Raw genomic sequence first — 24,064 nt, 5'->3', positions numbered from 1 at the left:
GAGAATAAAAAATATATGTATATATATTTACATATATATATAATGCATATTTATGCACACATATTTAAGGTGTGTGTGTATATGTGTGTGTGTATATATATATATATATATATCACAGCTCCCTGTGTTTGGAAGCATTTCGGGTCTGTAAAGGCGACGTTACACAATTCGTTTCCGACCCACACGACGTGAAATTCAATCCACGTTCTTAGCGTGGAAGCTGGCACTTCCGCCCCAGGAAGGCGACGCGGTGTTCTAGGAATTCTGGGAAGTGTAGTTGGGACGCCTGTGTACTCGGATAACTTCCGCCACAGGAGGCTGCGGCTGAGTCCCTGCTCCCGTCGGGAATTCTGGGAGGCGTAGTCCGGGAGGTCGCTGTAGGCAGAGTCACTTCCGCCCCAGGTACGCCAGGCCGCGGCCTTCGTTCCTCCCAGAAAGGTGAGCCCTCCCCTCCCGGTATCCCTCTTCCTGCGTCTACACCGATCTTTTTTCGTTTTGCTGTGGCCAGCGGTAACCAGGCGGTCGACCTTGGGGAACAGAATGCGCCCACGGCGAAGGGCGGGGTCTGCATTCCCTTTGAATGAGCCTTGTCAAGTGTGGGGCTGTTGGCGCATCGCCGGCTCGGGGCCGGGGCCAGGGTCGTACATCGCCGGGATTGAGGGTCTCCTGGGTTCTGTATTCCCTCAAACCTTTTTCTGATCATCAGCCAGCTCCGCAACTTCCTAGCAGCATGTTAGGCAAGTATCTTAATTTCTACCTCTGTTTGCTCTTCATCAAAACGGTATTAATATCTACCTAATAGAGTTATTTTAAGAATTAAATAAAAAGACTTAGAACAGAGCCTGACATGTGGCAGAAGACGAGTCTTATTGCTAGTACTTTTCAATTTTCCGAGAAGCAGTCAGTTCCCTGAAAGCTTCTGTGAACCCAGGATGAAGTCAGAGCACTAGTTGCACTGACCCTGGCCCTTCTCTGATTCCCAAAGAAGATTTTTTTTTTTTTTTTTTTTCCAGGAGAGGGTCACTCCTGGCTGTTGTCAGGGGAGTCCACTGTAATATATGCTGGAATTCTGATTAAATTCTCGTTTCTCCCAACCTCCTCTCCTTCCCTACCCTTGGCTTCTTGTAAAAGGCTGCCGGGAGAAGGAGGGAATGACCCTTTGACTCCTGCAACAGAGTTTCACCTGAGTAGAATTTAGATCCTTCTCTCCTGTGTCCTCCCTTCTCAGGGGAGAAGGTATTTCCTTGACTCATTGACAAATTCTGCCATGAAGATGCCCTGATACTTGTTAAATAAAGGCAGGAAGGAATGGGGGAAGTACTTGGCCAGAGTAATAAAAATAGTATTTAAACATTTAGTACTAATTATTCTAACAGTTTTATATGAATTAGCATGTTTAATCCTCACAGGAGCCCTTTTGGGGGGGATACTGTTATTAACATTTTAAAGATGAGGAAGGCAAGGACACAGCATATTTTATCCTTAGGTCACGTGGCTAGTAAGAGGCTGAGCTGGAGTTTGAATTCAGATAGTTTCAATCCATTGCCTTAGTTTTTAATGTGTTTAGTGTCAGGTTGAGAAGGCATATGTGGATTTTTGAAGAGAGCCATGAAAGCTATGTTAATAAGCTTTGACTTTTTGATAAGTTTTTTTAGTCATCTGCAATTTAATTGTATTTTATTTGCAATATTTATAGTTCATATTCTGATTATAGAAATGATTGCATATTGTAGAGGACTAAGAAAACATAAAGTATAAAAACATTTAATTACCCATAACCACAGGATGTAGCAAAAGCAATATTAATGCTTTCCTCTTCGGTAGATTTATTTTTGGATTTTTACCTAAGCTTTACAAAACAAGCTTCATTGCTTTTATTTTTCCCTCAAGTTTTTATTATGGAAATTTATAAGCATATTCAAATGTAATAAAACTAAAATAATTTTATGGAACCATCACCCAACTTCAACCCTTATTAACATTTGCCGGTCTTGATTCACCACCACCCCAATTTTTTGTTTCAGTATTTTAAAGCAAATCCCCAACACTGAGTTAATACAATATTGATTGATTGTCATAAGTGTCAAACATTATCATAAGTTGCTTATATACAAGACCAAGAGAAGGAAATGCTAGCAGCTACTCTAAGGTAGCTTTGCAGCTTACAGAATGGTTCTTAAGAAAGCTAGAGGACACAAGAGAGTGGGACTTTGGAGAAGAATGGTAATGAATTTAGTTTTCCAGTATAGAGTTTGACTTGCCTATGTCTTCTAGCTCTTTGTTTCTTATTTCTCTCTTACCGTACACTGAAAGTTCTATTGCTGGAAAATATGTCATATTTTCCTCTGTGTGCTCAGCATGTAGTATAAGGTTGGTAAAGGGTTTATAGTTAAAGTAGCTACTCAACAGACCGCTAGCATCAAGGGCTTGCAGTATAGAATTCCTAAAATTGGAATTAGATTTCAAAACAGAAATAACCCATGGACATATTCCTTAATCTCATTTAATCTGGTAGGTTATAGAATCCACCAACTATTTCAGAGTATTGAAGAGTTGTTACATTTGTTATATTTTGATGTTCTAAAAAACTTTCCTAAAATCGAAGAGGTATTTGTTATATTTTGATGATCTAAAAAACTTTCCTAAGAAACAAATTGTTAGAAATGATAATGGCAACATTTATGGAATATACCTTGTAACTGAGGCAGTATTTCCACACGATTTACATATATTAACTTATTTCTCATAACAAATCTATTATTAACCATATTTTACAGTTTTTATAAAAACTGTAAACAAGTTTTTATAAAAATTATCATACAGTAAAATTGATTATTTTTTTCCTTTTGGTATACAGTTCTATTAATTATAACACAAGTATAGTTTGTATTATCACTACCATAATCACATACAGAACAGTTCTATCACCCCAAAAAACCCCCCCTTCTGTTTTCCCTTATAATCACCTCTCACCATACCTATAACCACCAACAACTACCATAATCATAAAACCCTATAGTTTTGTCTTTTTGAAAATGTCATACTAACGAACTGTATGTAACTTTTGAGACTGAATTCTTTCATCTAACTTGTTGTATATATCAATACTTCATTTCTGTTTACTTCTGGTTAATATTCCATTTTATGGATATACCAATCACCTGTTGAGAAGTTTTTTTCCCAGTTTTTGGCATTTATGAATATGTAGTTTTTTGTGCTCGTTTCTCAATACATACCCAGGAGTGGGGATGGTGGATCATATGGAAAGTGTGTGTTTATCTTTATAAGAAACGGCCAGACCGTTCTTCTGAGTATCTGTACTATTTTGCATTCCCATTAGTGATGTCTCAACATTCCAGTTCTTCATCTTTGTCAGTGCTTAGTATTGTCCATGTGTTTTTATTTTAGCCATTCTAATATTTGTATATTGGTACTGCATTGTGACTTTAATTTACATCTCCCTAATGGCTAATGATGTTCAGTAGATGCTTTTCTTCTGCTTATATTGCCATCCTTATATCTTTTTTGTGGAAGTATCTGTGTTTTGCCCAGTTTTCAGTTGGGTTGTGTTTTTTCTGTTGCTGATTTTTGAGAGCTATTTATATGTTCTGGATACAAGTCCTGTGTTAGATGTGTGATTCACAAGGATTTCTTCTCAGCCTGTAGCTTTTCTTTTCAATAACAGTGTCTTTGCAGAGCAAAAGTTTCTAATTTTGATGAAGGCTGATTTATCAATGTTTTCTTTTATGGATTCTGCTTTTGCTGTCATGCCTAAGAACTCTTTGCCTCACACCAGGTCATGAATATTTTCTCTTATTTTCTTCTAAAAGAATTATAGTTTTACATTTTATATTTAAAGCTATAATCCATTTTGAGTTAACTTTTTTATATTAATAATATGTGAGGGTTAGGTTGAGGTTCATATTTTTACATATGAATGACCAACCATCCCAACACCATTTTTTTGGGTTCATTTCTGTACTGTCTTATGCTAAATTGATCTATGTGTATATCCCTTCACCAGTACCAAGATAATTGTATAGGCCAGGCGCGATGGCTCATGCCTGTAATCCTAGCACTCTGGGAGGCCGAGGCAGGAGGATCGCTCGAGGTCAGGAGTTTGAGACCAGCCTGAGCAAGAGCGAGACCCCATCTCTACTAAAAATAGAAATAAATGATCTGGACAGCTAAAAATATATATAGAAAAAAAATTAGCCACGAGTGGTGGCACATGCCTGTAGTCTCAGCTACTCGGGAGGCTTAGGCAGAAGGATTGCTTAAGCCCTGGAGTTTGAAGTTGCTGTGAGCTTGACGCCATGACACTCTAGCCCAGGCAACAGAGCGAGACTCTGTCTCAAAAAAAAAAAAAAAAAAAAAGGATAATTAGTAAAGCTTGATAGTAAGTCTTAATTAAAATTGGGTAGTTTGATTCCTCCAAATTTATTCATTTTTTTTTTTTCAAAATTGTTTTAGCTATTTTGGTTCCTTGGCTTTTCCATATATGTTTAAGAATCAGCTTATCTATATCTACAAAAAATTCAGCTGTGATTTTGATTGGCATTGCATTAAATCTATATATCTATCTTTACTGTGTTGTGTTTTCCAATCATAACATGTCCTTCCGTTTATTTAAGTATTCGTTAATTTCTTACACCAGTATTTCATAGCTTTATATATGCAGATCTGTACATGTTTTTAGACTTATTCCTAAATATATAATTTATTCTTTTGGAGCTATTATAAATTATATTGTTTTTAAATTTTGTTTTCCTATTGTACATTGTTAGTGCGTAGAAATACACCTGATTTTTGTGCATTGACCTTGCATTCTTTGATTTTGCTAAACTCACTAGAAGTTTTGCTTTTTGTTTTTTAGTAGATTCCTTGGGATTTTCCACATAGACAGTCATGTTATGTATAAATGGGGTCAGTTTTATTTCTTCCTTTATAATCTGTGTGCCTTTTCTTTTCCTTGCCTTACTGCTCTGGCTGATTTTCAGTCCAATGTTGAATAGGAGTGGTGAGAATGTATGTCTTTGTCTTGTTCCTGATCCTAGGGGGAAGCATTTTTGTAAGTTCCTTTATATTTTTAGTTTGTGAAAGTTTTGTCATGAATGGGTATTGTATTTTGTCAAATGTTTTTTCTGCATCATTTGATAAGTTTTTTTCTTCTTTAGACTGTTAGCATAGTGGATTAGGTTGATTAATTTCTGAATATTGAAGCCTTTCATTCTCAGGATAAATACCTCTTGTAAGTAGTGTAGTATTCTTTTTATATATTGCTTGACTTGATTTGCTAATATTTAGTTGAGGATTCTTCCAATTATGTACATGAGGGATATTGGTCTGTAGTTTTCTTTTTCGTACTGTCTTTGGTATCAGTAATTCTAGCCTCATAAAATGGATTGGGAAGCGTTCCCTCTTCTTATATTTTCTGGAAGAGATTATGTAGAATTAGTGTTATTTCTTCTTTAAGTGTTTGGTAGAATTTACCAGTGAAACTATTTGGCTTAGAGATTTGGAAGGTTTTTAAGAATGATTTCAATTTTATAACAGTTCACATTATTTCATCTTGTGTTTGTTTAGGTAGTTTATAATTTTCAAGGAATTGGTCCATGTTATCTAAATTTTCAAATTTGTGTGCATAGAATTGTTCATAGTATAATATATATTCCCTTATTCCTTGTTCCTTTAATGCCTGCCGGGTCTGTAGTGAGATCACTCTTTCATTCCTGATTTTGATACTTTTTGCCACCTCTCTTTTATTCTTTGCCAGTCTTCCTAGAGGTTTATCAGTGTTACTGATCTTAAACAGACAAAAAACCAACTTTTGGTTTTACTGATTTTCTCTATTATATATCTATTTTCAAGTTCATTGATTTCTACTCTTACCTTTATTATTTCCTTTTTTTTTTTTTTGGCTTGATTTGGATTCATTTTGCTTTTTATTTCTAGTATCTTAAGATGTACCTTATAAGGTTTCCTTTAAGAAGTTGAGTAAATCCCAAACTGGGTAAACTAAAAGCAATCCAAGCCCAGACACTTCATAATCAAACTGCTGAAAACTGGAGACAAAGAAAGAAATTTGAAAACAGAGAAAAATAGTATGCTACCCCTTATAGGCTAGTTGTCATATATTACATGTATATACTTTGAAAAACCCATTGTTGTTATTCTTTTTGCTTCTAACAGTACGACATATTTTAAAGAACTCAAGAGAGGATTAATCTGTCATATTTTCCCAGATTTTTACCAATCTGTTGCTCCTCTGTCCTTCTTGGTGGTCCAAGTTTCTTTCTGCTATCATTTCCCTTTTGTGGGTAGAATTTCCTTTGGTAATCCTTTTAGAACAAGCCTGTTGGCCATGAATTCTCATAGTTCATCTGAGAATATCTTTATCTCGTCTTCATCTCTGAATGATATTTTTCTATACTAGTGTATCCTAAGTATACAATTCTACATTGACGGTTCTTTTCTTTCACCACTTTAAAAGTACTGTGCGGTGTCCTTCTGACTTCTGTGGTTTCTGATTCCTCTGAAGCATTGTACCCACAGGTGATGCATTGTTTTTCTCTGGCCGCTTTCAAGCAGTGCTATCACCTGGAAGCCTCATACAAAGGCAAATCCTTGAGTCCAGTCCCAAACTGACTTATTTAGAATTTTAAAGGGGTGGAACCAAAGACTTTAATTTTTACTGGTGCTCCAGGTGAGCATTATGCACTTAAAAGTTGACAAGTGTCTGTAGAATAGTCTCACTTAATTTTTAAAGATTAATTGTTTAACTTACGTACAGTTAAATTTACTCTTTTTGGTGTATAGTTCTGACTTTTTACAACTGCATTGTCACGTAGATTTCACCACCACAGTCAAGATACACACCAGTTCTATCACTAAAAAACATTCTTTTGTGGTACCTTTTTGTAGGCAAACTCTTGCCCCATCCTCAACCCCAGGAAACCCCTGATTTACTCCGAACCCTATTCCCTTTTCCATAATGTCACATGAATGAAATTAATGTAGCATGTCGTTTTGTGGGTTTTTTTTTTTTTTTGGTTTTTTTTTTTTTTTTTTTTTGAGACAGAGTCTGGCTTTGTTGCCCGGGCAGAGTGCTGTGGCGTCAGCCTAGCTCACAGCAACCTCAAACGCTTGGGCTCAAGCAATTCTACTGCCTCAGCCTCCTGAGTAGCTGGGACTACAGACATGTGCCACCATGCCCGGCTAATTTTTTTTCTATATATTTTTAGTTGTCTGGTTAATTTCTATTTTTTTTTAGTAGAGACGGGGGTCTCGCTCTTGCTCAGGCTGGTCTCGAACTTCTGAGCTCAAACGATCCTCCCACCTTGGCCTCCTAGAGTGCTAGGATTACAGGCATGGGCCACTGCGCCCGGCCCGCATTATGTTCTTGTGCTTCAGTTTTGATCATTTCTGTTGACTTGTCTTTGAGTTCACTGATGCTTCTGTTACTTGTTTCTGATCTGTCTCACTCAGCTACAGATTTCTATGTAATGGGAACTGTGTCAAACTCACTGTGTGCGTATTGCCAAGCGTAGGGATTGACAGAGAGCAATTATTTCGTACCTATCTGTGGGTGTCGCAGCTTCCACCAGGCAGCAGGGAATAGAGACCTTCAGCTCAGTGAGATTGTATTTAGATTTTCTGAAAATAGATGTGGGAGAAATAAATAAATATTCCCTGTCCTTTATCTCTGATTAGTTTTGGTGAGATGCTGAAGCCACTAGTTTTTTTCAGAATGTTCAAGGGTGATGATGTACACCTATTGGTAATTATTGGGCTAAAATAAACATACTTAGAAACAAACCAGAGCTAATGAGTGACTTTTGTATTTATTTCATAGTGACAATAATGAGGATATTCCTAACAATAGCTAACATTTATTGGGTGTTTATTGTGTCCCATGCTAACTTCCCCATACTTTGATGCATTAAAGTCATTTATTCCTCATAACAACTCTCTGGGTATCTCCATTTTATAGATGAAGGACAGAGGCATTGAGAGGTTAATTAACTTGCAGAAGTTTACCCTGGCAGCATCAGAATTGAAGCCTGGCAGCTTGATTCTGTAGCCTGGGCTCTTGGCCAAAACACTGCTTTCATTAGACTGGGAAAGTGGGTTTTAGGAGTTAACAAAGCTGCAGCAAAAACTGTTTAAAAGTATCCTGGAGCAGGGGACATACAAGCTGAGTGTTAAAAGCTAAGCAGATCTATGATAGGAGTGGACAGACTACTGCCTGTGGCTTGTTTTTGTATGTCCCCTCTTCCTCCTCAGCTACGAATGGTGTTTACATTTAAAGGGTTATAAAAAGAAACAAAGGACCATATTGAACAGAGACAGCATGTGACCCACAAAGCCTAAAATATTCAGTCTGTTTCTTACTAAAAATGGTTTACTGACCCCTGATCTAGGTGAAAAAGGAATGCAGGAATAGCACATGCAAGGGCCTGGAGACTTTTGTGTGAGATCAGTGATTTACACAGCTGCAGATTGTAGGGGAGAGAGGGTTCAGAGAGAAAATGAGCAGATGGAAATGGAAGATTCCTCTCTGTGTGGCTTGCTAAGAATCTCGACTTTGTCCCTTAGCTATGCACATGTTTTAACCAAGAAAGGAACATAATCAGACTTGATCAAGTATTTGAAGAAACAAGAACTATAGGATGACCACTGTTTAAATGCATATTTAACAAGAATTGCCTTTTATTTTGAATTCTGAAAGTCCCTTGGCTGATTAGTGACCTCCTGCTTGATAAAGCTGATTGGACAGGTCTAAATTGGAAGCCTGTCTGCAAACGCGTCCACAAGTAATGTTGCTGCTCTTTCCTCTTAGTGACAGCTTCAGGGGCATCTTGTAATAGAGAGAAATGGGGAAATGGGAATCAGAAGGCCTGGGTCCCAGGCCCTGCTCTGCTCCTGGCTTGTGTTTTCTCTGTCAATTCCCTTGAGAGGCCAAATAGCCTAGTGATTAGTTACATGGGCTCAGCTTGCAAACTGCCTCTGTTCATGTCATGGTCTGTGGTTTCCATCCCTCTCTGCAAACTGTAATCACCTATGGGGGTTTCATAAAAACTCTTCTTTGACAGATCCTGATTTATAGATCCTGGACTGGGGCCTGGGCATTGGTGTTATCTTTAAAGAACTCCCAAGAGATACCAGTGAGCTGGCAGATTGAGAGCCACTGTCCTAGTAATTGAGAACACAAACTCTTGGCTAATAATCCTGGCTGTTCTGCTGGCTAAATGCATAATTATGTGCAAGTAACTTAAAATCTTGATGCCTCAGCATTCTTAACTGTACAAGGAGTTACAGATTGTCCCACCTTCTTGGACCTTGTGAGGATTAAATGAGGCATTTCCTCTAAGGCACATGATTTGACTCTTGACTTCTCACCACCTTTTCTGCTTCCTCTTGTTGACAGAAAAGAACCCAAACTCTGTAAAATAATTTAAAGAGGTTTATTCTGAGCCAAGTTGACTGACCATGGCCCAGAAGCACGCCCAGGAAGCCTTGAGCAAGTAGACTCGCTGTGGTTGGGTTACAGTTTGGTTTTATGCATTGCAGGGAGACAGGAATTACACATAGAGTCATATATCAGTACATGGAAGTTATACATTGGTTTGGCCCAAAGAGGCAGGACATCTCAAAGTAAGGGATTCCATGTTATCATAATAGGTGGGTTTAAAGATTCTTTGATTTGTAATTGATTAAAGAAATGAAGCTTTGTCTAAAGGCTTGGAATATTATAAGATAAGGAAGTCTATTAATCAGAGACAAGCCACTGGACATAGACTCATGAAATCTGGTGGGTAAATTGTTCTGTGCATACATCTTGTGGATTCGACAGCAGTGGCCACGTGGCCAGGGATTTGAGGGGTGGTGTGCCCTGTTGGAGTAGCAGACCTCTCTCTGAGGTGGAGCTGAAAGGCTCTGCCCTTATCCACAGTTCATGATTAGCTCTACTTTAAAAAATTTTTTGGAGTGCATTCTCTTCCACAGGTAGCCTTAAAGCTGCCTGAGCACAGTAAATAAGATAACAAACTTTGAGGAAAAACCCACAAAATTAAACTCCTGATCTCCAGATCCTCCCAGTGCTCAAACACTGAGTTGCTTTACACAGATGAGCACGCTTAACCCCACAAACGACCTTGTGAGTGAAGTGTTTTCATCACCATTGTGATTTTTGTCAAATTGAGGCAGTCACATTTTTTGTTTAACTTGAGATGTAGTCACATCACAGGTTTCATTAGTCTTTTGTCGTATGCATGTAGAAAGAGGAATGTACCATTGAGCCTCCTCTGGCTTCAGGAAGAATATTTACCAGCCCCTATACTTTTTATACAGGTGGTCTCAATGTGGGATACTGGGCAACAAATAAAGTAAGAAGCCAGGGTTCCAGACATTCCAGAATTTACAGGTGACTTTTCCTGGACAGAGCCATGACCTCAGGTGACTTTTCGTGGACAGAGCCATGACTTCTGCTGTCCAGATCTTAGAAAATAACATTTTCAAGGAAAGTTTTATGGTGCAAAATAATATCTGCTTCTCTGCAGCTGCAAGGAAATAGAGAACCCCGATATAGTTATAATAGCTTTCTGCTACTCAAATCCTAACAACAATTGTATAATGTTGGCACTATTGCGATCTGAATTTTGCTGATGACAGAATCGAAGCATTAGAATTTAACCACAGTTACTCAGCAAGTGCATAGCAGCACCAGGTTTTGAACACAGGCATTTTGTCCCCTGAGTCCACTTTTAATGGGTACGTTCCACTGCCTCTCCTTCCCACATTTCCCGAGATCAGAATGAGCAGCGAGCATGTGAGGGGTGCTTGGTACAGCTGCGTAGGCTGCTCCATGCGTGAGGGCACCCTGCCAGGACAGCCGAGTGGTAGCTGGAATCCAGCCCACGCTGCCTGCTCTGTAGATGTGTGTGGCCGCATCTGCTGGGGGAAGAGGCACCTTTTTCTAATTTGCACAAAGATACATTTCCCTTTCTCTCATGGCTTCTTTCGTGTTACCCTGCTCTGCCTTCTCAGGTCTCTGCCTTACCCTAGAGAAGGAAGGAGAAAATGACCAAATTCCAGGTGAGTTGATTTTCATTTCTGTCATTTTACATGTTACCTCACTTCCCCGTGAGTGAACACATTTTTTTCCTTTCTTTGCCAAGAGTAAAGAACAACACACATTTTAATATTGCTTTTGTTTTTGCCTTTTCTACAATGTCCTTTTAGTTTTTAATTTATTATCATTTTTATTTCACAAATAATAGTATAAAAGAGAATAGAAATTAAAAAAAAATCCCACCCATTATCCCGCTGCTTACAAATCTTCTGTTTTTTCCCATGGTCATTTTTAAAGTAAGCATTCCTAACCATAATAGGTATAATTTTGAAGTGGGATTTTTTTTCCACTTAAAATAATAGCACTTAATTTTTATCATCTAATATTATTTCAGTGAACTGTTATTACCCCCCTTTCCCTTTTCTTTAAATTATTTTGCGTCACAAGCTTTTAGGCTCCTGAGGATTCTTGCAATTTTACATTATAGTATCAGATTTCCTACATACACTCTTTACTCAGAAAGCAATTCTGAGAGAATTATGAAATTATTTGTCCTTAATGTTCTAGAGACTCAAAAATATTGTTTTCCCTAAGTGATACTTAAGGTACTTTGTAAAAAGAATACCTAAACTATGGTTTTGTCTAATGGGATCATATTGAAGCTAAACTTGGAAAAAAAATAGATGTTTTCATACAGGAAGAGCTACATTCTTTTTTCCCAGTATGTGAAACTTTCTGTGTGTTTGTGTGGCTTTGTGTGTTTCATTATTCATGTATAATTTTATTAGAGCAACACAGGTAATTAATTTAAAATTTTTAGTCATACCATAGAATGTGTAGACACTTTCCATCTGTCATGCTAGTCACTACCCCAAATGACTATCTGAGGGGGACCTTAGAATCGTTTGCACCGTTATGATGAGGATAAGAGGTCCCTGTTCATATAGGAAGATAAGTGTCTGGCCAACTCCAATGCCTTTGCCTTCTGGGTCAGGAGTTTCAAGCATACCATTTGGGTGGAAAGACACAAAAGCAAACAAAACCCAACTGGAGTTCTTCATTCAGAGCTGAGGTTGTGGTGCTCTGAACTCCAGCCAGAACAATGCAGTATTAAAAAGTCTTCATGTAAAAATTTTAAATTTCCCTACAGCAAAATGTTACAAGACAAATAGCAAAGTGGAATGAAAAATAATTACAGTGTGCATGGAAGAAAAGCGCTCAGTGTCTGCAAAATGAATTATTATTACAAAACAAGAAATGCAGATGAATGGCAAATACGTGAAAAGAGAATGATCTTTCATTACTAATCCCCTCTGTAAGAATGTTTTTAAGTAATTGGTTTTTACTTCCCAAATTTACATCTGAGATTATCAAAGTTTTTTTTTAAGTATTTATATCCACTATTGGCCAGGTATAGGATTTGATTTATACTTTCTTGGAGGCAGACTAATCTTTAGAAAAATCTTTTTTGGGGGAAATGCCTGCCATTATGATTTCAAAACTTCAAAGGTCGTTATTCTTCAACATTGCCATTTCTACTTTTTGGTATTTACTTTGAGGATCCAATCAACAGAGTTCCAGGGACTGAGGTCTATGTAAAAGGATGTTTTTGCAACATTGTTTATAATAGGTAAACTAAAACTAAGTGCACATTAATTGAATCAGTTCATTCTATTCTAGATCATTAATTCCTCGAATTACTATGCAGCCCTGAAATGGGATAAAAAGATATGATGAAAATGTTAATAATGTAGCTAACATTTATTGGGTGCTTACTACATTGCCAACCACTGTTCCTAAATGCTGTACATGTGCTCACTCATTTTCTTACAAGAACGCTGTAGTATAGGCATCAGCATAGAAATGAGAGGATAAGAAACCTGTCCCAGGTCACAGCACGGGGCAAGAGTGTCCAGATGTGGACACAGGCAATCAGGCTCCAGAGCTGTGCCCATCACCGCAACACTATACACACTGCAGTTCCCAGATGTGGCACAGAGGTGAACTACATACTTGAGCAATGAGGGTGACTGATAGCCTGTAAGTTTGGCAAATTAAATAAGTGACGTGTGTGATTAAAATAGGGGAAACAGATACCATTGGGTACTGTTAAAACTAAAGCTTTTGTGGGGAAAATGTCATTATTGGTAAAATTTGAAATGTTAGTAGCCTAGGATGCAGTGGCATTTCACGGACTTAATCTATAGGAGTGCTAACAAAAGGCATCAATTTAAAGTGCAAAGATTTCTTCTCTTACAGCCCTTCTGGTGGAAGGAATTAGCAGTATGGAAGGCAAACAGAAGGCAGCTACTTAATTTTGCCCCAAGTCCCTCAGAATCCAGAATAGCTTCCTGTCCTTCACACCTTCTGAGCACTGCCCCGCTTTCATAGTCTGCATGTGTTTGGTGTTGTAGGAGATGGTGACATTCAAGGACGTGGCTGTGGTCTTCACGGAGGAGGAGCTGGGGCTGCTAGATTCTGCCCAGAGGAAGCTGTACCGAGAAGTGATGCTGGAGAACTTCAGGAACCTACTCCTAGTTGGTGAGGACAGGTGCCCTTTGGAACTCACTGGCAGCCTCCTGAGGCATCTTTGTGCTCAGGTGTTTGAAACTCTGACTCAGTTGTTTGAAAATCTGAAAATGGTTTCAGGAGTCCCACCTGTGCAACACAGACAAGATGTTTCTGATGATTCTCTCCTTGCAGAGGTCTGTCCTTTGTTTTGAACTGTAAATTGCGCAAATTGTGGGCCTGCTCCCCTGCTTTGTCATCAAACCAGTTTATTGAGTTGCTCCAGCTTTTTTAGAGACAGGGTCTCACTCTGTCTCCCAGGCTGGGGAAGTGCCATCATAGCGCCCTGTAACCTTGAATTCCTGGGGTCAAGTGATCCTCCTGCCCCCAGCCTCCCAAGTAGCTAGGACTGCAGACACGTGCCTCTATGGCCAGCTAATTTTTTTTATTTTTTGTAGAGACAGGGTCTTGCTGTGTTGTCCAGGCTGGTCTTGAACTGGCCTCAAGTAATCTTCCCAGCTTGGCCTCCAGAAGTACTGGGATTACAGGTGTGAGCCACCACACCCAACCTTCAGCTTTTTTGTTTTTCAGGGCACCAGTAACTGTTCATTACCTTGACTTTTTGGAGGTATTTTTGTTTTTTTCTTTAACAATATATTTGTAAATAACTTTAAACTTACAGAAAACTTGCAAAAGTAAAAGAACAGGAACACCCACATAGCTTTTTACGTAGATTCACCTCTAGTAACATTTTTACCCCATTTGCATTATGATTTGTGCTCATGTTCTCTCTCCATATATATTTATGTATGTATGAAACTATATGTACATTCACATTTTTTCTAAACCACTTGAGGGTAATTTACACACACCATGACCCTTTCTCTCTAAATACGTCAGTGTATATGCAGAGTTCAGGAGTCCTCAAAATCACCGTCACTCTGACACCAAATGCAAGTTAGGGATTCCCCAAGACCACCCTCAGGCTTGATAATTCGCTAGAAGGGCTCGCAGGACTCACTGAAAGCTGTTGTCCTCACAGCCCATCGGGTGGATTCCAGGGCATTCCAAGCTCGAAGCTCTCTCCCAGTGGAGTGATGACAACATAGACTCTTCCCAGCAATGACGTGTGACAGTACACGTGGGGTATTGCCAACCAGAGAGGCTCACCTGAGTCTTGGTGTCCACAGTTTTTATTGGAGCTTGGTCATTGGGGTACAGGTGACCATCTTGGTGGCTGACCTTAGACTCCAGCCCCTCCAGAGGTCATGATGATACCACACAGCTCAAAGCCCCCACTGTAAATCCCATTGTTTAACTGTCTGGCATGGCCCAAGGCCTCTTGGTAAACAGAAGACACTCTTACCAGGCAGGACAGTCCCAGGACTTAACGAACACCCTCAGGAGCTAAGGGCAGAAGCCAGACCTCTGACTGGACAATGTTAATCCTTTCCTGCACAGTTTATTTTGTAAAAAGAGGAGTTTTCTCTTATATGTCCCCAGTACAGATATAATATTTTTGTCTTATCTATCACTTATGCTCTGATTTTATTTATAAAGTCACTTACATTCCTTAAAGCATATTTTTCTCCCTCCAGAACAGGATGTAGTCTAGAGTCAAGTCTAGTTTCATGTCCCTTTAGCCCCCTTTAATTTAGAACATATCCACAGCGTTTCTTTGTCTTCTAGGACAGTGACATTTTTGAAGAGTACTGTCATCCTTCCCTCTATTTTTAATAGAACATTCCTAATGTTTCCTCAAAATTAGATTCAGATGATCTACGCAGGTGGTAACACAACATAGGTAGAGTGTGTCCTTTGAGAGAATCACATCTGGGGGCACTTGGTGTCCCGTTGTCCCTCACAGGTGATGTTAATTTTGGTCATCCTTCCCTACTATATAATTACTGCTGTTTCTGGCCTTGTAATCATGGGGCAACACTAGCATTTCCCTGTAGATTAACATCCAGTGATGATTCTTGCCTTATCTAGTCTTTGCCATGATGGTTTCCTGACCTGGCATTTCTTTCACATTTAGCAGTCAGCACTTGGCATTGTACAGTGAGCCAGAGCTCCCCGCTTCTCAACCATTAATTTATTTGTTACTTGTAGAGACTTGTGAATTCTTTTTAAAAAATGGTCTATAATTTATTACTGTCATTTTGATGTTAAAGTTGCCTAAAATTTGGCTCCTTTAAGCTCCCTTACGCTGGCTTTGTAATATGCCCCAACTTTTTATTTTTTTTGAGCACTTCCTTCCTTTGGCATAGTTTGATGTTCTGTGCTCATCTTTTACTTTGCCCCAGCTCTGGATTCATCCTTTCTTTTATTGGGGAATGGTATTTAACATCAGGGTCTGGATGCTAGGTCTTTGTTTCTGGGTCTCAGGGGATAGAGCTAGGAGGGCTGTGTGTGTATATGCAGATATATTCATCTAACTACAATTACACATACACATCCATATAAATATGCATATATGAATAGATGTTCAGTTTCATTGAAAGAAGAGAAATATTAAAATTATACTGAAATACCATTTCTCACCCATGAGATTGGCAAAAATTCAAAAACTTAACACCATACATTTTTTGGCAAAGCTGTGGAGAATGAAGCACTCTCGTACATTGAAAGGAAGAATGAAAAATGATACAGCCCCTAAGGAGGGGAATTTTACAGTATCTAACACAGCTATGTGTTTCCCCTTCCCAGCAATCCAGCTCTAGCAATTTGCTGTAAAGATAGTGCAAAAGAGTATCAATAGTGTCCTATAATTCATGTAAGAAAGAAGGGAAAATGAGTACATACACAGGGTTTATATATCTGCTTATCTTTGTAAGAAGAAACACAGGAAAGAAGGATTAATCAGGAAATCATGAAGTTAGTTTGTTAGAGTGGGTGGGAAAGGGTGGAAGGGATGTGGGAGAAAGACACAGTGTCTTGAGTATACCTTTTGTCTACTGTTGACAAATTGGGACAAATTGGACATCAGCAAACTTAAAAGGTTTCATTCTCCTTTTCATTTTTTTTTTTACAGCACATCAGCCCTTCAAACCAGACCTGATATCCCAGTTGGAGAGAGAAGAAAAGCTTCTGATGGTGGAGACAGACACCCAAAGAAATGGGTGTTCAGGTGAGAACTGTGCAGCAGGAACCCAGCAGCCAGGGAGCCCCTTCTAGAACACCAGTCAGAACATGTCACTTCTCTGTTTAAACTCTCCAGTGGCTTCCCATTTCACACCTAGTCAATCTAAAGTACTTCAAAGGTATCTGTCCCCTCAACTCCCTTTAACTTTCTGTATTCACTTCCTTTTCTTATTCAGTCTTTTCCAGCGGCATTGCTCCATTGCCACCTCTCAGACTTGTCAGTTACACTTCCACGTCAGGTTCCTTGATTGCTTTTCCCTCTGCCCTGAGTGAATGAATTCGTTATTAGATGCATGGTCTTTTCTCTCTTCAGTCCACCTCGAGACAGCTAATAGGTATAGGATAAATCCATGGAATTGAAGGATACTCCAGCCAGAATGTTGCTTGTCATCTGATGAATGCCTGTCCTGTTTAGCTGCCCTTGGGTATTCATAGATAAATAGCCATTAATCCTGAAAGATAAGAATACCAATCAACTAAAGAAGGTATCAAAAATGATCAATGCCAACATTATAATCGGCCTTCCTCATATAGCAATTTCAAGTGAGACACTCTTGAATTCATGTGCCCAGCTTCTTATCTTCCCACTCTGTCCTCTCCTCTCACCCTCCCATCCTCTAACATGTGAACAGTCTCTTGACATACCTACAGTTTTGAAGAAGAATTTTCAAGTGGACATTTATGTAAGTCCAAACATTTTAGTAATGTTTCTTGAGTCCTCTAAGTTCTGACATCAGAAGTTACCGTCACAACTGTGTGTAGCTAAGGATGCTCCTGGGTGGGGAAAAAAGAGTCAATAGGAAATTTTAAAACAAATTAATTCACATCTACAATTTTTGGTTTCTATCTTAGTTAAAATGCAGGATCCTACGTGGTGCTCTTGAGAGCAAGGGTCAACAAACTTTTTATCCTGAGGTCCAGATGGTAAACACTTTAGGCTTTGCTGGCCACATATGGTGTTTGTCACATATTCTTTGTTTTTCTTACACCATTTTAAAAAAGTAAAAACTATTCTTAGCTCTTGGGCTGTATTAAAACAGGCCAAGGCCATAGTGTGCGATTCTCCCTGCCTGATACCATCAGTAGGAATGTGTCACCTTTTAAAATATCTTAATTTTTTTACATACACTAACATGTTTGTGTACTTTATATTAATGTAAACTTTGATCATGTACATTCTTATTTTTAATATACTAATATTTCTCCTTCACTGATACTTTGGGGACATCCCTCTCAGTGTAAGATTATAATTCTTTTATTTATTTTTTGTCATAGATACATAATCTAATATGTGAAGGTAACGTGCATCACTTAGCCATTTCCCAATTGATGTGCATTAGCTTCTTTCTTTTTTTATTTTTTATATTAATATAGACAGTACAGCAATAAAAATCCCACTCCAGATGTTCTTGGGTCCTGGTGATTTTATTTCTATGGAATAAATTACCTGGTGACTCAGAGAGTAAAACCACACTTTACTGAGCTTTAAGTCTGGAGTTGTAACCAAAATACAGTTATTCCCCACTGGCTTTCCTGTAACCTGTGGGAGTTGATTTGATTTACTTGGGAGAAGAAACATTTTTAAATTGAAGATTCTTATAACCCACCATCTTGGCAGTTCCCCCCTAGAAGAAATAGCTCTATCTGCATTTACACTAGGAAAGAGAAAGATGTCTACAGATAATAGCTTCTAAATTATCCATTTCTTTGCAAGATTTTCCAAGTTGCAGCCCATCCATCTCTTCAAAGCCATCATCCACATCCCTGCTTCCTAGAGTCCCTTTTCCTATCCCAGGCAAAGAAGATTCAGGATGAGAGAAGCAAGAACAATGACGAGTGACACCCTTCATTCTCTCCATCCCCTATTCAAAAATAGGCTATGTTATTTCTTTACCTCTATTCCCCACAAGTTATCTGTTAAATAAACAACTGATGATGTAGATTTTAGACAGTTTCAAACCTTTGTTCTCATTAAGATCTGGTGTATAATTTTCAACGGTGAACACTGCAACCTGAGAAATGAGGAATTTACACTCATGGTTAATATATCATGAGGGAGAGAAAGAATATATTTCAAGTGGTAATTTCTTCCTTATATTTTGAATCTACAGTCCATGTAGGCATGAAATCAGGAGGTGCAAGCCTACCTATTGATATTTTTCCAAGATTTCACATTTGAACTTTTTATTTGAGCCCTGTAATTGTTTGATTAAGGACTTTATCTCCTCTTTAACTATTCAGACCAGTGGTTTTCATAAGTTTTTGGCCGTGACCCTCAATATGTAATGTAACTGGGGACAGACCTATGTGTATGTGTCTGACAGCCAAAACAATTCCTAGGCGCTGCCTATGGGTCTTTTAGATCTCAGATTTCATTTCATCCACAAGAGATTCTTACAACCTTTGCTTTTCTCCTCAGCAGCATCACCCTGAGTGCAACCCTACCTCTTCTACAGCCTTTCAACTTTCTAGCAGAATTGCCACCAACTAGTTCCTTTCTCACTAAAGATAACCTATATGTACACACCTTTCTAGTTCTCTGAGAATGACTCAAACTGGGATTTATTCATCAGTGTTTATTGAACAACTGCTATTCAGTAGGCATTGTTGTAGGCAGTGAGGGCAATGCAGTGTACAAAACACAGTGCTTGTCCTTGTGGATAACACATTCCAGTGTGGAGAGACAGACAAACACAAAGAAAATAAGGAAGAACTATGTTTGAGGATAATATTCACAAAAATATCCCCCTTTACTACTTTCTTTTCTGGATACTACAGAGAAGTGCTATGAAGTGTTACAAGAGTGCACATGTTTATTAAGTTAACCAGATGTTTAACCAGATGTTTAACCAGATGTCCTCAGGGAGGATACTTCGCACCAGGATATGAAGACATGCTGTCTGCTTGTAATCTGAGCTTTAATAATAGGTGACAAGCCATTTTACCCAAATATGTCTGTCTTCAACTCTTTCTGCTACATCAGATTCCCTAAACATGAATTTTCCAGTAAAATGACACAAGCCAAGCTCAGTATTCATTGTATTTTGTTCTTGGCCGATGAGCGCCTCAAAGGACACCTGCAGGTGCCAAGATTTTTTTCTGATGTCTTTTGAGTTGAATTCTGTCATCATGTTTCCCATTACGACCTGTACTGTGGCCCTTTGTAATTGTGAAATATCTTTTGAAAGGAGTTAAAACTGATAATGGCTTACAGTGACTTAGAAGAGCTTATTCATGTGAGGATAAATAACTCATGCCTCAAGCATAGATTAAAGGTCTGTATTTACCTTCATCCAGCTTTTAACACACAGTCTCCTTACAAACAAATAATATAACCATGTCCATGTGCCAGAGAAAAAAGAAAGAGTTATTATCAGGACAAAAAGCATTTGTCCACTTGCAACTATATTCTTTCCAATTTGAGAATATTCCTTTCTCTTTTCTTCTTCAGCTCTCCAGGCAACCCATGCTAAACCCATGATACATGTTTATGGTTTTACTAGGACTTTTGAACAGGGCTATCATGTTTGATGTCCAGGTTGTGTTGCAAAGCCCTGATTCAGAGACACACAGATAGCCTGAATTATGTGGATCCTACTTATAGACAGGTTGAGTATTCCTTATCTGAAATGCTTGGGACCAAAATTTTAGAATATTTGCATTATTTTTACCAACTGAGCAATCCTAATCTGAAATATGAAATGCTCCAGTGAGCATTTCCTTTGAGCATCATCTTGAGCACTCAAAAAGTTTCAGATTTTAGAACATTTCAGCTTTCAGATTTTAGATTAGGGATACTCAACCTGTACCTGGTGTAGCCAAAGAAGAGGCATTTTCTGAGAATTCTTAGAAGCCATGATATGAATTTTCCTCTGATTCATTGTATGATATAAGTATAAAATCTTGAAATCTCTGAATAAAGCATTGACTTGTGCATATGTCTGAATTCTTTTATCATTATAGGAAACAAGAATCAACAAAAGATGGAGAGTATTCAAGAAGTGGGATTAAGCTACGTATCCCCCAAAGAGCTTTCTTCCTGGCAACAAGATGCAGATGGGTTAATCAGGTGTCAAGATTCCATGAAAATTTTTCCAGGGAAGAATTCACAGTTGCAAGAACAAGGCGACTCCCTCTGCCAGGTTCAGGCAGGAATACCAATTCATATTTCAGAAGATGAGAACTATACATTGACTCATATAGGAGATGGTTCCAATTATATAAAAAGTCAAGAGTTTCCTTCTTGGAGAGCCCAGCATTCTTGGAGGAAAATGTATCTGACAGCATCACATAATTATCAGTGTAGATGTCAGCAAATTTCCATGAAAAATAATTTCTATAAGTGTGACAGCATCAGTTGGGTCTCACATCACAATGATAATCTAGAAGTACACAGAAAAGGAAAAAACTACAGCTGCCACGACTGTGGAGAAGATATCATGAAGGTATCCTTCCTTAATCAGGACTCAATTCAAGCAGGGCGGAATCCCTTCCCATGTACTGAGTACAGAAAAGCCTTCAGTAATGACTCTAGCTCTGAAGTTCATCAGCAGTTCCACTTGGAAGGGAAGCCCTATACGTACAGTCCATGTGGAAGGGTCTGTAGGAATAGTTCGGTTCTTCATATTCATCAGAATATTCAGGGAGAAGAAGATGGTGTTGAGAGCTCACATCTGCAGTCCCATCAGAGGGAGCATACAGAGGAGAAACCATGTAAGGGTGGTGAATATGGTGAGAACTTGAATCAGTTCTCCTCCCTTAGCACTTACGAACTTATCCACTCAGGGGAGACGTCCTATAGGTGCAACATTTATGAGAAAGCCTTCAGTCATAGCTTAGCCCTTAATAGTATTTTCAGGGTCCAAACTAGGGAGGAGCCCCATGAATATGAGGAGAATGGGAATGTCTTTAATGAGAGTTCATGTCTTCAAGTCCATCAGAAAACCCACACTGAAGAGAAACTATACACAGATATAGAATATGGAAAGGGTTTCATTTGTAGTTCAAAGCTTAATGTTCAGCATAGAGTTCACATGAAAGAGAATCCCTATAATTCTGAGGAATGCAATAATGGTTTCAATCTGGCCTCACATTTTCAAGACCTTCAGATAGTCCACAGTAGGGAACAACCATATAGACATCATATATGCAGTAACAGCTTCAGTCGAAATTTGTATCTTCAAGGCCATCAGAAGATTCACATTGGAGAGAAAACTTATAGGGAGTGTGAGAATGTCTTCAACTGGAGTTCCAAACTTAAAGATCATCAGAGAATTCATACTGGACAGAAACCATACAAATGCAATGCATGTGGCAAAAGCTTCAGTCATAGATCAGTTCTTAATGTTCATCAGAGAGTCCACACAGGAGAGAAACCTTATAAATGTGAGGAGTGTGATAAGGGATTCAGTCGGAGTTCATACCTTCAAGCCCATCAGAGAGTCCACACTGGAGAAAAGCCATACAAATGTGAGGAATGTGGGAAGGGCTTCAGTCGGAATTCATATCTTCAAGGCCATCAGAGAGTTCACACTGGAGAAAAACCATACAAGTGTGAGGAATGTGGTAAAGGCTTCAGTCGGAGTTCACACCTTCAAGGCCATCAGAGAGTCCACACTGGAGAAAAACCATTCAAATGTGAGGAGTGTGGGAAGGGCTTCAGTTGGAGCTTTAATCTTCAAATACATCAGAGAGTTCACACAGGAGAAAAACCCTATAAATGTGGAGAATGTGGTAAAGGCTTCAGTAAGGCCTCAACTCTTTTGGCCCATCAGAGAGTCCACACGGGAGAGAAGCCTTACCACTGTCATGAGTGTGGCAAGAGCTTCAGTCAGAGATCATACCTTCAAAGTCATCAGAGTGTCCACTCTGGAGAGAGACCATATATATGTGAGGTATGTGGGAAGGGCTTCAGTCAGAGAGCATATCTTCAAGGTCATCAGAGAGTCCACACTAGAGTGAAACCATATAAATGTGAGATGTGTGGGAAGGGCTTTAGTCAGAGTTCACGCCTTGAAGCACATCAGAGGGTCCACACAGGAGGGAAACCATACAAATGTGAGGTGTGCACAAAGGGCTTCAGTGAGAGTTCACGCCTTCAAGCACATCAGAGAGTCCATGCAGAAGGGAGACCCTATAAATGTGAACAGTGTGGTAAAGGTTTCAGTGGGTATTCAAGTCTTCAAGCCCACCACAGAGTCCACACTGGGGAGAAACCATACAAATGTGAGGTGTGTGGAAAGGGCTTCAGTCAGAGATCAAACCTTCAAGCTCACCAGAGAGTCCACACAGGAGAGAAACCATATAAATGTGATGCATGCGGTAAGGGTTTTCGTTGGAGCTCAGGTCTTCTAATTCATCAAAGAGTCCATAGTGGTGATAAATTCTATAAAAGTGAAGTGTACGGTAAGGATTATCTTTCAGCAGAGAATCTACACAGAAATGAAGATTCTGTTTTGTTTTGAAGTCCTCAAATGGGAGCTGAAATTTTCCAGTCACTAGAGTTCTTTTAATAGTAAAAGAATCTTCTAAAAATGAAACTGTAATGTTTCTGCCCAACTTCAGCATTCATAATGGTCAGGAGACCACACAGCAGAGACATCTAACGAGAGAGGCTCCATAAGGGATTTTTTGTCCGAACTTCAACATCAGTTGTCGCACAGGAGCTCTGGTTTTGTAGACTTACTACAAAAGACTTACTACAGACTTACTATTGGTAAGTCTGGTTTTGTAGACTTACTAGTCTACAAAACCATGACATTTCATAACTCATTGTAGGTGCTCAGTACTTTTTGCTAAAATGAGAAAAAGTATGTAAATGTTTGAAAATGTTATTAAGCTCATTTTAAAGAAATTCATTTAAAATGTATTTGGAGGAGTAATCCTGCAAGTAATCTTAATAAAATCATTTCAGGCAAATACATATTACTTGAAATGTAGAACATCAAGTAGTATTGCAATCTGAAATAACATGAATTTGGTTGTAACCCTCTATCGGAATTGGTCCCTATCCTTTGTACCATCTTGAGCAGGGCTGTGTTGAATTTCTTAACATTTGGTCTTTATACAGTATATACCATCAGTTGAAGTTTAGCTTTGTGTGCATTTATGTGTACACATGTATGCACTTTAAATGACAGTATAAACCGATAATGTTTCTGGTTAACTTTGCAAAAATGGAACACTGTATTTTACGTAATTGAATTTCTATTCCTGCCTTGTGTACTAAGGCAGAGTTTTACTGTAATATTTGGAAAGTGTCAGAAATGGTTACTGATGGCAAATACTTTTTAATAAATGTCAAAGAGTTACAATACTTGGTTTTTTGCTCTCCATATT

At 38.7% G+C, this 24,064-nt stretch overlaps 1 protein-coding gene across 5 annotated transcripts; it reads left to right on the top strand.

Annotated features, from left to right (window-relative positions):
- The first annotated feature begins 359 nt into the window (after window positions 1-359).
- Window positions 360-24,041, top strand: ZNF112 (zinc finger protein 112). Of its 5 annotated transcripts, none has more exons than XM_069457034.1 (5): window positions 384-438; window positions 11,050-11,097; window positions 13,489-13,611; window positions 16,617-16,712; window positions 20,690-24,030. In XM_069457034.1, exons 4-5 carry the CDS (start codon window positions 16,676-16,678, stop codon window positions 23,188-23,190), a joined length of 2,538 nt encoding a protein of 845 aa, XP_069313135.1. In that variant the 5' UTR covers window positions 384-438; window positions 11,050-11,097; window positions 13,489-13,611; window positions 16,617-16,675; the 3' UTR covers window positions 23,191-24,030. The 5 variants fall into 5 exon arrangements, with proteins under 5 accessions (XP_069313134.1, XP_069313135.1, XP_069313132.1 ...); XM_069457031.1 differs by having other exon boundaries at window positions 13,489-13,615; XM_069457033.1 differs by lacking the exon at window positions 11,050-11,097 and having other exon boundaries at window positions 360-402; window positions 13,489-13,615; window positions 20,690-24,041.
- Window positions 24,042-24,064: the final 23 nt, after the last annotated feature.

Source organism: Eulemur rufifrons, chromosome 24, assembly GCF_041146395.1.
Source record: "Eulemur rufifrons isolate Redbay chromosome 24, OSU_ERuf_1, whole genome shotgun sequence".
NCBI classification, from domain to species: domain Eukaryota; kingdom Metazoa; phylum Chordata; class Mammalia; order Primates; family Lemuridae; genus Eulemur; species Eulemur rufifrons.
The sequence above is the reverse complement of the archived record's forward strand: the minus strand, read 5'-3'. Positions and strand labels throughout refer to the sequence as shown.